This window comes from Leptosomus discolor, chromosome 1, assembly GCF_034619465.1.
Source record: "Leptosomus discolor isolate bLepDis1 chromosome 1, bLepDis1.hap2, whole genome shotgun sequence".
Classification (NCBI taxonomy): domain Eukaryota; kingdom Metazoa; phylum Chordata; class Aves; order Leptosomiformes; family Leptosomidae; genus Leptosomus; species Leptosomus discolor.
In genome coordinates this window covers 168912789-168927541 of record NC_141391.1, presented here as the reverse complement: position 1 = coordinate 168927541, position 14753 = coordinate 168912789, and the positions used below count along the sequence as shown (strand labels likewise).

At 43.4% G+C, this 14753-nt stretch overlaps 1 protein-coding gene across 2 annotated transcripts in view; it reads left to right on the top strand.

Moving 5' to 3' along the window:
• The first annotated feature begins 2371 nt into the window (after window positions 1-2371).
• The window catches only part of CRADD (CARD and death domain containing adaptor protein), a 76693-nt gene continuing 64311 nt past the window's right edge, over window positions 2372-14753 (top strand). For both annotated transcript variants that reach the window (XM_086470994.1, XM_009953542.2), the window contains exon 1: window positions 2372-2669. In XM_086470994.1, coding sequence (XP_086327120.1) covers window positions 2372-2669 — 298 coding nt within the window. The remainder of the gene's footprint in view (window positions 2670-14753) is intronic.

The window sequence follows — 14753 nt, the reverse complement described above, 5'->3', positions numbered from 1 at the left end:
ATACTTAATCTTTAAAAAGACCTTAAAAATTGATACACCGCATCCTGGAAGTTTATACTGGGCCAGTGACCTTGGTGTTAAGGGCTTTAAAACCTGAGTTGTGCTCACTCTGCAGTCAGCGAGCCAAAGGCCTTTTTCAGCAGAAGTTCCCCCTTCAGATTCACAGCTTCATAGGCTTTTTCCAGTGCACGAAGGTGCACACTGAGATGGTTTGAAAGCGCCTTAGTTTTGAAAAGCATTGACCACTTTGGTCATGAAGAAGGGGAACTCGTCAAGTGCTGTACAGTGACTGGAAAGGTCGATGTTCCTCGTCTGGCACGTGGGCAAGGAGCCTTCTGGGTGGGGACTCTCTGTGGCCCGTGGAGAATGTGAAGCACAGGAGCTTTGTAGCATCTGAAACCATTTTCTGCCTGGGTTGAAATAATGACCTCAGAGCTGCCGCTGGGTGCCTGTCTTGAACTCTGCAAGAGATTCACGAGCTCAGGGGGAGTCAGGAAATCCTGGAAGGATGAAATGGCAGGGATCTGCTGCCTGAAATTTATCTGGTTTTGCTTTAGTCCAGTGATTGCTCCTAGTAGTGTAAAGGTAGCGTGTGTTAGAGACCAGAATTTTCAGCTTCACTGGGCAAAATGAGTGTCCTGCCATCAAATGGGGAAATCCAGTTCTCTTTCTTGCCTGCTCTTTTTCCATCTCCTTGCTTGCACTATCATCTCACTCCATGATGGAGTTTGATGTTTGAGCTATGCTTAGCAAACTAGCATTTTTTAAGGACATGTGCTGGGGTAGCTGTTGTTTGGTTCCCAAATGACCCCTAAGCAGAAGGTAGGCACCTCAGCATTCACTTCAGTATATGAGAAACATGCTGGGTAGCCCAGGAAAGATGGAGTCCTCCTGGGAAGGTGCCATCCAGCGGTACTTTTGACACTCAGGAGAAGCGGTTTCAGAAAGTAGCTTTATCAGAGGGTGTCACAGACAGGGTTTTCCAGTCTCTTTCGGGGTCCTAGGCTCTTGCATTCTCTCCAAGATGCCATTTGTGTGCCTGTATGTTCTGGTTTTGTTGTTTTGGTTTTTGTTTTGTTTTGTTTTGTTTTTTTAACAACGAGGCCAATCAACCGACCTTTGATGGGGCCTTGGGAGTCAGTAGGCACCTCTCATGATATAAAGACTTTAGCAGGTTCCTTACAAAAGCTTCAAAAATCTCTGCCTCTCCTTGTATCCTCAAGCTGAATGAAGTAGAGTTTCTGCAAGGCCTGGATCAAACAGCAGCACATAGTTTAATTGTCAGAAACTCCCTCGGTAATCACAATACCAGCTGCAGGTTTTTTACTTCATTATTTAGTCATGCAAAAATATTTAATTGTATTACTCGGCCCTTTTCTTTTTCAGGTGTCATTAGTGGGCCTAGGGATATGTTTGTCATTAAGGACTAGACTAGACATCTTGATTCGGTTCATGGGTCTGGCACGGACTCCCAGTATCATCTTGGATGAGTTGCTAGGTCTCTCTGCACCTTGATTCCTCTTCTGTAGAGTGGCTATAAAACGCATCTTTTCCAGCTTTTGTCTAGTCAGAGTGGTAGTCAAGTGAAATGGAAGCTGGCAGAGGGCATCTGATTGCTTCCTGTGGACACCTTAGAAGGGTAAATACCAGGGAGGGAGAAGAGCTATTTAAGCTAAAGGATAGTTTTGGCAAAACAAATGCCTATAAATAGACAGTGGATGAATTTTCATCTCAAATTCGAAGAAAGTTTGTCATCATCAGGTAAGTCAAGTTCCAGAGCAGCCTTCCAGGGTGAGTTAGGGGGTAGAACGACCTGGTGCGTAAGGTACGTTTCTACCCCTCCCAAAATCAAAATGCATTGTGTAGGCCAAAGCTACCTGTTGACTGTCCCTGCTGCTGCTGCCTGGCTGTGGTGCATCTACCAGTCCTGCTGCTGCTTTTGCACTACTGCAACAGCAATAGCATCAGAGGTATCAGTAACAGAGGTCAGGTGTGACATCTCTCTCACTTTTTGGGGTAGAGTCCCTTAAGAACTGGGAAATGCTCGAGCTGCCTTTAATGTGGACCACGACCAGCTAGTGAGCAGGATTATTTGGCCTCTTTTTACACCAGCAAAGGGCTGGGCTTCACAATGCCGAAGGTTCTCTTTCTGTCTAGTATTTCCCAGAAATGACTGCATTTTAGCTCGTGAGACAGTGAAATCTGAACGGAAAGAAGGTGATAGGGATCATTAATAAATTTTCCCAGGTTGGTGGTTTTGAGTTTGGCATTCTTTCTAAAGGTTGCCAGGTATCAAACATCACTTCTGCATGTTAAAGGTTGAAGTATTTTAATCTTCATGTGTTTCCCTACTCACGCTCTAGGTTGCCTGATGGATGCCAGAGACAAGCAGCTTTTACGTTCCCTGCGCCTGGAGCTCTGCACAGAGGTGCTGGTGGATGGAGTTGTCATTCAGTATCTTTACCAAGAAGGGATTCTCACGGACTGTCATGTTCAAGAAATAAAATCCCAAACCACCACTCAGAGGAAAACCATGATGCTCCTTGATATTCTCCCCACCAGAGGACCCAAGGCTTTTGATGCATTCTTGGATTCCTTACAGGAGTTTCCATGGGTTAAAGACAAGCTGATGGTGAAGCGTAAGGAAATGACAGTACAAGATCCTACAGGTAAGGCCAGGATTGTTGTTGCTGGTATTTTGAAGCTTGTTCCCAAACTGCAATTTTGAAAGTATTGAATGTACCAGTAATTTCAAGTTAGGCGTCGTGTAGATATGGCGCATGATACCAAGAAAAGGGGACAGCCTGAATTTCCTGGAAGCCAGACAAACGCCAGGAAGTATTGCAGAGTTTGGGGAGTGAGCAGGGCTGAGTTTTGAGAGACCAGGAGACAGCAGGAGAGGCTGTCTTGGGAGAGGCTGGGATGTAGGAGGGCACAGACTCCGTTGCCTCAAAGGGAACGAACTATAAAAAGTAGTTTTGAGTAGCTGCAGAACAGTCTCTTCACCGTCCATAACCCGACTCTTGTTTGGTTTATGTATGCTTTACAGTGGTTTGTTTCTGGATTGTTCATATTGACAGAATTTTTATTTACTTTTATTATGATTATAATGTCATTTTGATTTAGATTTACTTAGTCTATTGTCTTTACTGGGGTGCAGATATGTAGGATCATTACTTCCAAAATTACTAGCCATTGCTATATTTTAAAACAAATTTAGGAGCTCACCGATTTAGTGGATGTTATATAATCTTATTTAGTCAAGTCTTTGGCTTTCTGACATATAAATGTACTTCTAAAACTAGTTTTCTGGACTTGATGTTTGTTCAAAGGTGATTTCTTTACCAATACGTGCATGCAATTGTTGAGCTGGTTTGCAGTCAAGACGACTGCTTAAAATGCATGTTTCTTGCCCTAGATTCTGGCAGCGTGCACTGGCTGCTAACCTCATGTTACCAGCGAGATAGTGAAACAGTCCTCACTTGGGATCATTGTTTCTGAGCAGGCCGATTAACCTTTCTCCAAGCCCTCCGTTCCCCGCCCCCCCATTTGAGTTTGGTCATATGTATTTTGATACACATGACGTGTGATTTTTCCAGTGTCAGTGTGCTTTGCATGAGACTGAAAGCCTGCGAAGATGGGTGACTAAAACCCGTTGACCGTCACGTGCACCTGCGTCCCAGTTAGCTGCCCGTTCAAGAACGTTTTGTCAAGATCCACTGGACAAATCTGACGTTATCTTACCTTAGGACATTCTGAATGGAATATCATGACAGCTTGTCTTTCTTTTGGCTCTCTCTGGAGGTTGCTTTACGCTTGCTTGGAAACGGGTAAAGAATTTTCGGAATTTGGGAAATAAATGTTCTGTGCTGCCTGTCCTGTGCGAGTTCTCAGCACAATGCAGTCTTGTGGCATTGAGTGTGTCGGAAAAGACTTTGCTCGCTGTTATGACACATCCTGTCGTGCTAATGCTCTGTATTTGCCCTACAGATCAGCCTGTTTGTTTGCTAATTGCTGGTTAAGCTGTTGAATAATCCTTGCAGTTCCAGAAACGCACACACAGCCATTGAGTACAGTCAGGGTTGTGTAGTTCTGCTACTAGAAAAGTTCTTTCTGATTTTTTTTCTTTTGATTGTTTTGTGGATTGCTTGTTCCTGTTCTTGGTTACTTGTGACTAACATACTGGATTTATGCATATCAGGTTCTCTAGTTTCGAGTGGGCTGACTGTACTTGATAATCCTATTGCCAAATTTTGTGTGTAAGTTAGAAAAGGCTTCCAGATTAGATCAAAGGTTACTGCTATTTTTACTGTGGCAATACATAGTGTAAGAACAGGATAAGAGGCAGGTAGCCAAGTTTGTTTTAATATTTAGGCACAGAAGCCAAAGAAAGAGCACCATCTGTGCCCTAATAAATGCTGAGTGCACCCTGGAATGAATTGGAACTATGGCAGCATCGTCAGTGCTGATTATATGCGAGAAAATGTGGTTTGGGATAAAAAGCCTCACTTTGCATTCTAAACAACAAACTTGTAAGCTTTTGTCTCAGCAGAGTACTTGAGCATATACTTGGCCTTAAGCATGGAAAAAGCCATTGGCTCTAATAAAACTATAAGCATACTTAAAATTAAATGTGTTCTTTAGTGCCATGCTAGATAACTTCTGCCTTATTGGAAACAGTTCTTATAAATGACGATTTGTCAGTGGCAATTTCTTTTAAAGAATCCATTTGTAGTGAAAAAAGCCTGCCACATACACGCTACTTTTTTTTAAACTTTTAAAACTTTTGAAAGTGAAGCTGGTTTTATGGCCCCAGATTTTGAAACCTTTCTTTCCCTTTGAATCATGCATACTTATGGAAGTCACATGCCTGCTGTTCACTTGTTTATGCTCAGTTAAAATTCTGTTTACTCAAGAAAAATACCCTCGGTTTTTGCAGATCTTTTGCAGGACAAAGGACTGGTGGCAAGTTGTTCCTTGAAGGAAAGTTTTATTTTATGATGTTTCACTTTTCACTGGCTACACATAGGATTTTTAAAGTCAGTAAAAGTAGACTATTAGGTTTTCTCTATCTAAACGTAGAAACTGTGGGACACGCACAGTGGTTTTCCTATGTATTTGGATTACTGTGCATTTTGTTCAAAGAGATCAGGCTTTCTAGCTTTGCTTCCGCTGAGACATATAGTTGGTTGGTTCCCAGTTAAAAAATAATCACAACTGTAATTGTTAAGAAGCTTTTAATTTATTTTCTCCTCCTAGTAAAAAAAACCAACAAACCAACCGAACCAAACAAACAGCAATTTCAGAGGGACAGAAATAAAAACATTATCTGGTGGACCAAGCAGCTACGAAGTAGAAGCCAAAGTCTGGGACCTAAACAAGACACTGCCATTGACTCATCAGGAGACTTTGGGCAAATTCTTCTAAGGCAATGGATTTATTGATTCCCAAGTTGTGTAACTCAGTGTAATGTTCGTGGAGCAGCACAGAATGTAACTGTAAATTGGCCTAGGATTCAACCCAGAGTATGCTCTTTGGCTGCTTGCAAATAAATGAACTTTAAAACCTGTGATATCCTGAGTTTTATTGCTGAACGTCAGTTGACTTAAAAATAATAGTTCTGTATGCTATTATCTGCTGTAGTTCCAAGGAACGCAAAAGACACTAATCCTGCAGAGCACGAGGAATAGTTTTTTCCATGGCAATCAGAAGAGTGACATGCAGGCAGGTAGGGCCACTTGCATTTGCAGAATTGTAGCAAAGAGACCAAGATTCCTTCCCCAAAGATTACTTTATGCACAGGACAGCCTTTTGGCTAATGTCACCTTTCTCCTCTCTCTTATGGATCTCTCAGATGGCCACAGCATTGGGGAAACCTTTTCTTAAGGTAGGGAAGGCATCATTGTAAAACCACAAAATCTCAAGAAGAAAATTTAAAGTCTTGTGCTTTTGTAGGTAAATATTTACGACTGTAATTGATTTCGAGATGATGGGGTGTGTTCTTGCTTGTGTAAGAAGCTGTGATAAAACAGTTCACCCTGTGCAGAGTAGCACTGCAATACCTAATCATTATAAACAGCAGCAGCAGCATGAGTGCCTGGTTTTGAAGATCAAAACTTCTGCCGTAGTAAGAGTTAACAAAAGTAATGTGGGTCTGTTTCATTGGGAAAAGACTATCCTCTTTTTTTTTTCTGCCCTAGTTTGGATAACTTTATGCCTTTGTCAGGAACATAAATGTTCAATATAGTATTATAATTCCTATGAAGAACTGCAGCTGTTGGCAACAGAATTCCATTCTTTCTAGGAACAGCAAACAGTTACCCAATATTTTTTGAACTGAATAAAAAAAGACAAGCTTCTACAGCGTTTGTTTATCAGAATTTTTCTGATCTTTCTCTGCCTATTATATTTCTGTCTATACTATATGTTGCTATAACATTATTTACTTCTAAAAGTGTTAGTACTGCACCTCTTTGTAGTATAGATGATTTCTCCATTCCACAGGAAATCACAGCATATTGAGAGAGAGAGGAGTCTGAGATACAGCGTTTGCCAAAGGAATCCTGCAGCAGCCGTTGCTATCTGGCAAATGTCAGTGAATTTAGGGCATGGAGTTACACAGAATTGTCTTGGGAAAGCTGTTCTCTCACAACTAAGCAAGGAATATTTTCTAATGATGATTTTGTTGTTGTTATTGTGGCATCTAGTCAGCAGCCTGCGTTAGGGTCCTGTTAGGCTTGGGTGAGGTTTTTTGATTTGAACAGATTTTGGTGTGGTTGGGATTTTTCCCTGGATGTGCGCGGAGCGTGTGTTCTCGTATAGCTATATAAAGCTTCATGTTGTGTAACGCTTTGGATGAAGCATGCAAATACAAAACAAAGCAAGACGTGTACTTCTGCAGAGAAAGCCCTCCTTCCCTCCCCCCACCCAGCTTTCCCAAAGTCCTTTTTCCACAGCTGGCTTGTAGGTTTCTAAGAATTCCGATTAAAATGCAACAGCATTAGGACATGGGGAAGTTAGCATCTCTTCTTACCTTTTGTTGGCTGCTTCCTGCCCTCTTCCTGTCCTGCTTCCTCTCACGTCTAATGCAGTGAGGAAACAGCCTGGTCCCTTGCCTTTTCCATTTGGATGTCAGATAGGAGAGCAGCTGATGAATTCTTTTTCTCTCTCTAAAATGGTGGACAGAAGACGTGGGTTTTTTTCTTTCTTCTCTTTCCCTCCCCTCTCTTGTTTGGTCCAGTGGCAGAAGGGGGAGTTTCCTCCCATGTATGTCTGAAGGAAAGGGATGGGCTTAGCAGCCTTGGCCGCACTGGATTGACCTGGAGATGAAGGAATGCCCTTGTGCCACATCCCAGTGCCTGGAGGCTATAGAAAATGCTCTCTGGTTCTCTGGAGAGATTCAAAGGCATCCTCGTAGGAGAATTTCCCAAACTCTTTTCCACATTCCCATCTCCCCTGAAAATCAGGTGTTACATTTATGGCTTTGGCTTTGTTCCTGACCGCAGCGAGATCTGTGAAGTCTGGCATGAAAGGTTTGTGCACACACTCAATATTAACAGCATGCATCATGACATGGACAAGTAATCAACTTCCCTGGTTCTACAGAGCATTCTGTGTATGTATTTTGGTTTTAATGTGTGTATGAATGTAAGGTTTTATTTTCTTTCTTTTTTTTTTTTTTTTACAATGTAAGGAATATTTGCTTTGTTGCCTTTTTTTTTGTTGTTGTTGTTGTGTTAATAAGCAGCTGTGTTTATGCAGCTTACATGTATATTTTTCACTTTGAGAAGTCTAGATCTTAGGCATCACTGTTAAGAACAGTAGTGTTTCCTGTCCCATCTCAAACAGTTTATTTCGGGTAAGTTAATGGAAGGATATAACCATATTTGGGGTCATCCTCAGTAACACAAATATGTGAGGCTGATACTAATATAGATTTAATAAAACATATAGTCTCTGGAAACAGGAGAGGAGTGAGTTCTGGCAAAGCAGTTTTTGGGCCAGCTATGCCTGATCACCTACTCCTAACCAGTGCCACTAAGAGGAAGCAATAGGTAATTGAGATTGAAGACTCCCTGCTGCAGGGAGTGGAAACATCCGTTGCTGACCAGACCTAATGACTTCCAAAGTTTGCTGCTTCCCCAGGGACTGGATCCAGGATGTCACAGAGGTTGCCAAGGCCTGGCCAATCATCAGACTTTGCTACTTTCTCATGTAGGCCCTAGTAATACTTCAGCAGATTAAGGATGACTACAGGGCTCAGTGATCTCATGTGAAGCGTGGAGCCCAAGCAGTGTTCTCACCTGCCATTCAAGGGGTGGCTGCATCCTGCATATTCACACCTGTCTATGTACCTGGTGTCATGGCAGCACTTTGGATTCTATGACCGCAGGACCCTTTTCAAGAAATGAGGACTGCTAGGGATGGATGGGATCAACTTGACAGTGTGGAGCAAAAGAGTCTTTACCAGCAGGTGCGCTGGGAGGAAGTCTGCACAGTTGCAGCACTGTGATGTCGTTGGATTTGCAGAGACATGGTGGGACAGTTCACACAACTGCAGTGCTGTAGTGCATGACCGCAGGTTCTTAGACAAGGGTGCCATTGCAGTCTCTTCAAAGGAGTGTCTTGAATGCACAGAGCTTTGCTATTGCCTGGGCAACAGGCTGGTCGAGAGCTTATGGGTTAGGGTCAGAAGGGAGCTCAGTAGGAGAGACATTGTGGTGGCATCTTTTATAGGGCTTCCTGACCAAAAGGAGGTAGAGCCTGGAGGAGGGAAGGTAGCAGCTTTCCAATACCTACAAAGAGGATATTAAGAAAAGACAGGGATAGGCTCTATGCAGCAGCGCATGGTGGGAAGATGAGAGACAAAGCATGTTAGTTGAAGTAGGAGGTTCTGACTGGCTAGAAGGAGAGCGTTTCATCATAAGTGAGGTCAAGAAGGAACGGGGACCCAGAGAGGTTAAGTAGTCTTCATCCTTGGAGGTTTTCAAGACCTGGCTGGATAGAATACTGAGCAACAGGATCTGATCTCAGAGCTGACCCTGTGTTGAACAGGAGGTTGGACAGGAGACCTTCTGAGGTCTTTTCCAACCCAAATTTCCCTATGATCCTATGAAGCCCTCTTAAAAGACTGCTTCTATTGCAGGCCCCGGTTCTCAGGGAAACTTTAACAACCTTGGTGTCTACTGGGAATGTGATGCCTTGCGGTGATCCAGGAGACGTCTGGAATGCAGAAGGGACAATATCTTGATGAATGTCCTAGATGAGAGGGCTAAGGGAGGTGCTCTACTGGCCTTGTTACTCACAAACAAGGAACAAATGTTTAGAGATATGTTTGTTAATGTCAGTCTTAGCTGTGTTTACCATGCAGTGCTCAAGTTTAAGATACTGAGAGAAGAGAGGAAAGCAACTAGCAGAGTAAAGGTCCTGGACTTTAGCTTGTTCATGAAACTGGTTGGTGGGGCCCTGTAGAAGACAGTTGTGAAGGACAAAAGCACCCAGGAGACCTGACTGATCATCAAGGAAAACCTCTTCAAAGCACAAAAATGATCCATTCATACATATAGAAAAAGCAGCAGGCGTGGCAGGGCAGGCCAGCTTGCCTGAAAGGGGAACTCCCAGCTGAGCTCAAATTCACAAAGGAATTGTCTAGGAGGTGGAAGTGAGGACAGGCTGTCCAGGAGCAGTATGAAAGCCTTCTGTGGGCTTATAGGGACAGAGTTATGAAGGGCAAAGCTCATCTGAGTTTGAAACCATTTGAGGATGTGAAGGACAACAAGATGGGCTTCTACAGGTACATTGGCAGTGGAAGGAAGACTGAGGCAACCACTGATGAAGGGCACAGAAAAGATTGGGTCTTCATATGCAAAGTCTGTCAGTTGGGCTTGGTCTCTGTGTCTAGTAGAGAAATTTGGATGAGGGAGATGCTGTTTATAGTAGAAGAGAATTGAGTTAGGAACTGCCTGAGTAGAGTGTACATAGACAGATCCATGGAGCTGGATGGGGGGTGTCTGAGAATGCTGAGGGAGACAGCTTGTGTCTTTGAAAGGCAGTTTTCCGTCATTCTTGGTAGGCTGTGGTAAGCCAAATGCACAAACTGCAATGAAGTGACGGGGAACAGCCAGCTTGGGTTTACCACGGGTAAATCAAGGTTGACCAACTTGTTTCTTGCCTTCTGTGATAAAATGACTGCCTCTGTGGATGAAAGCAGTAGGTTTTGTTTGACTTCAGCAAGGCTTTCAGCACAGTCTCATAGCATTCTTGTGGCTGGCTGGGAAGGTATGGAATGACTGGGTGGACTGCACAGTGGGCAAGAAATGAGCTAGACCACCAGGCTCAGAGGGTGGTGGTTGGTGGCTCAATATCAATCTAACTGGAGGCTAGTTACAAGTCATGTTCCTCAGGGCTGACAGTGGGACCAGTTCTGTTTAACCTTCTTGTCAGTGACCTGGGTGATGGGAGGGACTGTATCTTCAGGAAGTTTGTAGGTGAATTAACTTTGTTTGCACACATGTCAGTTTGTGTTCTGGGATCTTCTGAACTGTGCCTAAAGGAGGAAGGCAGGATGACTCCAGGCCCTGGGGATCATTTGACACAGGAGAGCAGGACTGCCTCTTAGAGGTATCCTGGGAAGCTGGATGAATGGGCCAGCAAGAACCTCGTGACGTTCAGCAGAAGTGTGAAGTCCTGCACTTGGGATATGAAATTCCCACAAAATAACACAAGATGGGCACTGACTGGCCAGTTGCAACTCTGCAGAAAAGAAGCTGGATGTCTCGATAGAAGCAAGTATGAAGACTAACCACACACAGGACTGCATCAGCAAGAGCAAAGCCAGCAGGCTGAGGGAAGTGATTATTCCCCTGTGCTTGGTCCTAGGAGGCTGTATTTAAAATACTGTGTCTAGCTTTATGCCACCACTACAAGGGAGAGATTGACAAACGAGAGAGTTTGGAGCTGGAGCACCTCTGGAGCATCACTGAAGTGGTTAGTCTAACATGAAGTACAGGGAAAAGCTGAGACAACTGAGTTTGTTCTCAGAGAAAAGAAGGCCAAGTAGACTCAGAAAAGATGGAGTCAAACTCTTCCTACAGGTGTGCAGTAAAGGAAAAGAAGTGGCAAGCACAGGTTGTAGCAAGGGAAATTCTGATTGGATATAAGGAAAAAAAAAATCACAACACAGGTTAAACACTGGCCACCAGAGGTTGCGGCCCAATCAGGGTTGCCCAAAAAGGCTGTGGAATCTCCATCTTTGGAAACAGTCAACACTCAACAGTAGAAGACCCTGAGCAACCTGATCAGACCTTGAAGCTGGCCTTGCTTTGGGCAGGAGGTTGGACTAGGTGACCTCCAAAAGTCCCTCCTAACCTAAATTTTTCCGTGACTCTGTAAGCTTGGTGTCACACTTTGTGTACTCAGTATGTGGGGTTTTAATCCAAATATAGCTGATGCTGACATAGGATACTTTGGATTTGTATACGTGACTTCTAGTTCAGATTAGGAATGTGCTTTTTAAGTGAATTGGGGTGTTTGAAGTAGATTTCTTTCAGGTGAATCTAAATAGGAAAATGTGCTCTGGGTGTTCACAGAGTCTAGACTAGAGCCAGTTAGAAATGAAACCTTCCAGCTGTGTATAGTTTGAATGTCAGATCTTCTGCATGATCTGTATGAGTCTATGGGTCCTCTCATACTGCTCTGTACTGCTTGTATAGACATAGCCTTTTCAGGCTAGTGGATGAGGTGGTTTTGTCCATAAACACCTGCAGTCTTGGAATCCTTTCTTCCGAAAAGTCTGTGTTCAGTCATCCATATCTATGTAACTGTGCAGCATATCAGGGATGTTGCTGTGTTCAAATAAATGCTTTTTTTTTTTTTCTTTGATTGTGTGTCTCCATTTTCCAGAGTTAATAGTAATGTTTCGCACCTTGGGGTATGTCCATTCTAAATGGCTTACAGAGTTCACTACCTGTAGTTTTCCATTAGACAAAATATTTTAATTATCTGTCCCATTTTCCTTCTCAACTTGCATCACAGTATGATAAAATCATGCCCGTGTCGTATATTTCCAAACCCATGCATAGTTGCAATCCTCTATGATCCTTGAGATCTTTCGTTAATTGTTGCCAGCTTCCCACTGTTGGTCTTGTCTCAGGATGTGGCAAGGGAACCACTGAAAAGCTTTGTACAGACAGTAATATTTGTTTTCTAGAACAGACTGGAAACTTTATTGTAAGGACCTGATCCTGCAGCTTGCTAAAGCCACTTGTAAACATGAAAAAGCAAGATACAGTTGCTATTTTTGCATTATGTCATCGGTATAGGCATGCTGTTGATACCAATTAATGGCCCTTGTGGCCCATAGATATACATTAATGTACACTCCAGAGTAACTGAGAGAACTTCCTACTTCAGACTTTGCAGACTTCTTTTCATGAAATTTTTCTTCATTAATTTTCCTTCAGAGCTGATGTTTTAGCACCTCCAGAATTGTCTTGGAGCTCCATCTGAAAATATTTAATTTTTGTATTCCCATTGCACGGGGAGAATCTACTGGCTTTCATAAATTGAGCCTATGAATGCTGTTTTTTTTAAAAAAAAAAAAAAACCAAGCAGCAAACACACCCACCTTGGCTGTCATGTCTTGTGGAGGCTGCATAGCCACCCAGAGTCAGTAAAAATGTTAACTAGTGTCTCACAGTGAAAGCCAGACTCCAGTGAAGTCAGAGGCCAGACTCCTGTTGAGCAGAGCAGGACAAAGGTCTTGCGAGTGATGACTGAAATGTTCTCTCTAGTGAAGGAATGGGTGCTATGCTGTCTTCCCTACATTGACATGGCAGCATGTCTCAACCTTCAAAGAGAAATCATTTCTGCAGCTGAAAAGCTATTACTACTTCAGACTCTGCACTCCTTTTGCCTGTCAGCTGAGAATATCAGCGATGTGACTTATTTCTCACTGGGAAGTGTCACTTGTATGGCAAAGGTCAGGAGGTTCCTCTAGGACACAGTTAATTATGCATGGTTATTATATCTTGAAGCCCTCCTGCATTGCCATACACAACTAAGCTTTCCTTCCAGATTTCTTTACAGTCATATATATGTTTATGTGAATGAGAACTAGGGCACCCAAGTATCACTAGTGGTTACCTCAGAGTGATGCAGCTGCAGTTTATCTTGTTAGAAGATTTACAGTTTTGTATACGAGACTTTTAAAGCCAATTTTTATCTATTCTGCAGTTCTCTGTGTAAACAGAAAACCAGTCTTGTTGCTTGTTTTAGCTGTTGGACCATTGTTTCAGTATACTGTCAGATTTTCTTTTTAAGTTTTCTTCCTGCTCTTGCTTTATCTGTGAATAGATTTGTGTTCCCTCATTTATTGGTGTATTGGCAAGGAGTTGTACACGTGTTTTGACAAACACCTCTGCTGCGAACTGAAGCGAAGCTTCAGTGTTTCTTCCAGTCTATGTTTAGAGAAGGAGCTGATTTGATTTATACTGTATAGTTTGTGTGTGCAGGAAATAAGCATTAATGCCACGGGTCAAGGGAAATAAATTGCCTTTAGTGCACCACTTCTTCTGGCAGCCTTCTTAATCTTAGTGTTTCACCACCTTGCCTGGGATTTTCAGAAGGGGTCATAGTTAACCCAAGGTCACCCAGCCCTCCTTCCGTTAAGGTCAAGGGTAAGCTCCCCTTGGCTCTAAAGAAGGCAATTTTAGGCCTGTGCTGATGCTTTTGAAAGTCTTACCTTTCATTTGTAGTTAATAATATGTTGAGCTCTTTAACGAATGGCCTGTTTCAGTCTTTGGATCTTTCTAATAAAATGTGCTATGGTTGAGTGAAAGAACTTTACACGGGTAAAGGGCTGACTAAGGCCCTTGCCAGCCCTGGAGCTCTCTGGCTCTGGTGGGAGGTAGCTTCCTCCATGGGCAGCTGGTGCTGCCTTTAAGCAGGGGCACGTGAATCCTCAGCAAAATAACTGTTGAGAAAGGAAAGCTGGAACAAAAAGGAAAACCAGTACTTTCTAGCATTTCTATGTGAAGAAAGTATTTCTTTAAATATGTTTTTATTTACCACAGGCAATGGCTGTGTTTGCTCAGCTTTTCAAAGCGACATGTTCTTTATTCTTACTCCTCTTCTGTTTAATTAAAAAATGATGTATTTCTCTGTGATCCAGTTCTGCCACATCCCACATGAGATTAGTTTCATCTTCATACCCTTGAACAGCGATTGCTGCAGTTAGGGTTGCAAAACGCTCTCATCATCCCCTCGGTTCATGTGGTCATGGTGGATCTGATGAGTTCACCTGCAAAATGCTCATTTTAAAAGCAACCTCAGGTTATAGCTAGAAATGCTACCCAGCTGTTTGCAGTAGAAATTAACTTCTTGGGGCATTCCACTTGCAGGCACCTGTGTCCAAAATGGGAAGCCTTAAATCTTTTCCCACGGAGCTGCCGGCTGTGCCTGCAGCCGGGTCCCAGGCACCGCAGCTTTTGCCATTGGAGCTCTCCGGGCACTCCAAAGCCTGCTCTGGGCAGGTCCCAGGCTGCCTGCCTCTCGACAGTGCCGAGCTGCGCGGCGCCACGCTCATGGCTGGTGTCGGGACACGCAGCCAGGCCTTTCTCCAGCAATCTCACCCGCGGGGCTGAATCCTGTGGGTGTTCGTGGTGCACTCCTGTCAGGCAGGGCTGCGTCCCTGCCAGCAGCTGGCAGCGAGGTGCAGCGCTTTGCACAGAGTAGTTGAATATATTAATATGACC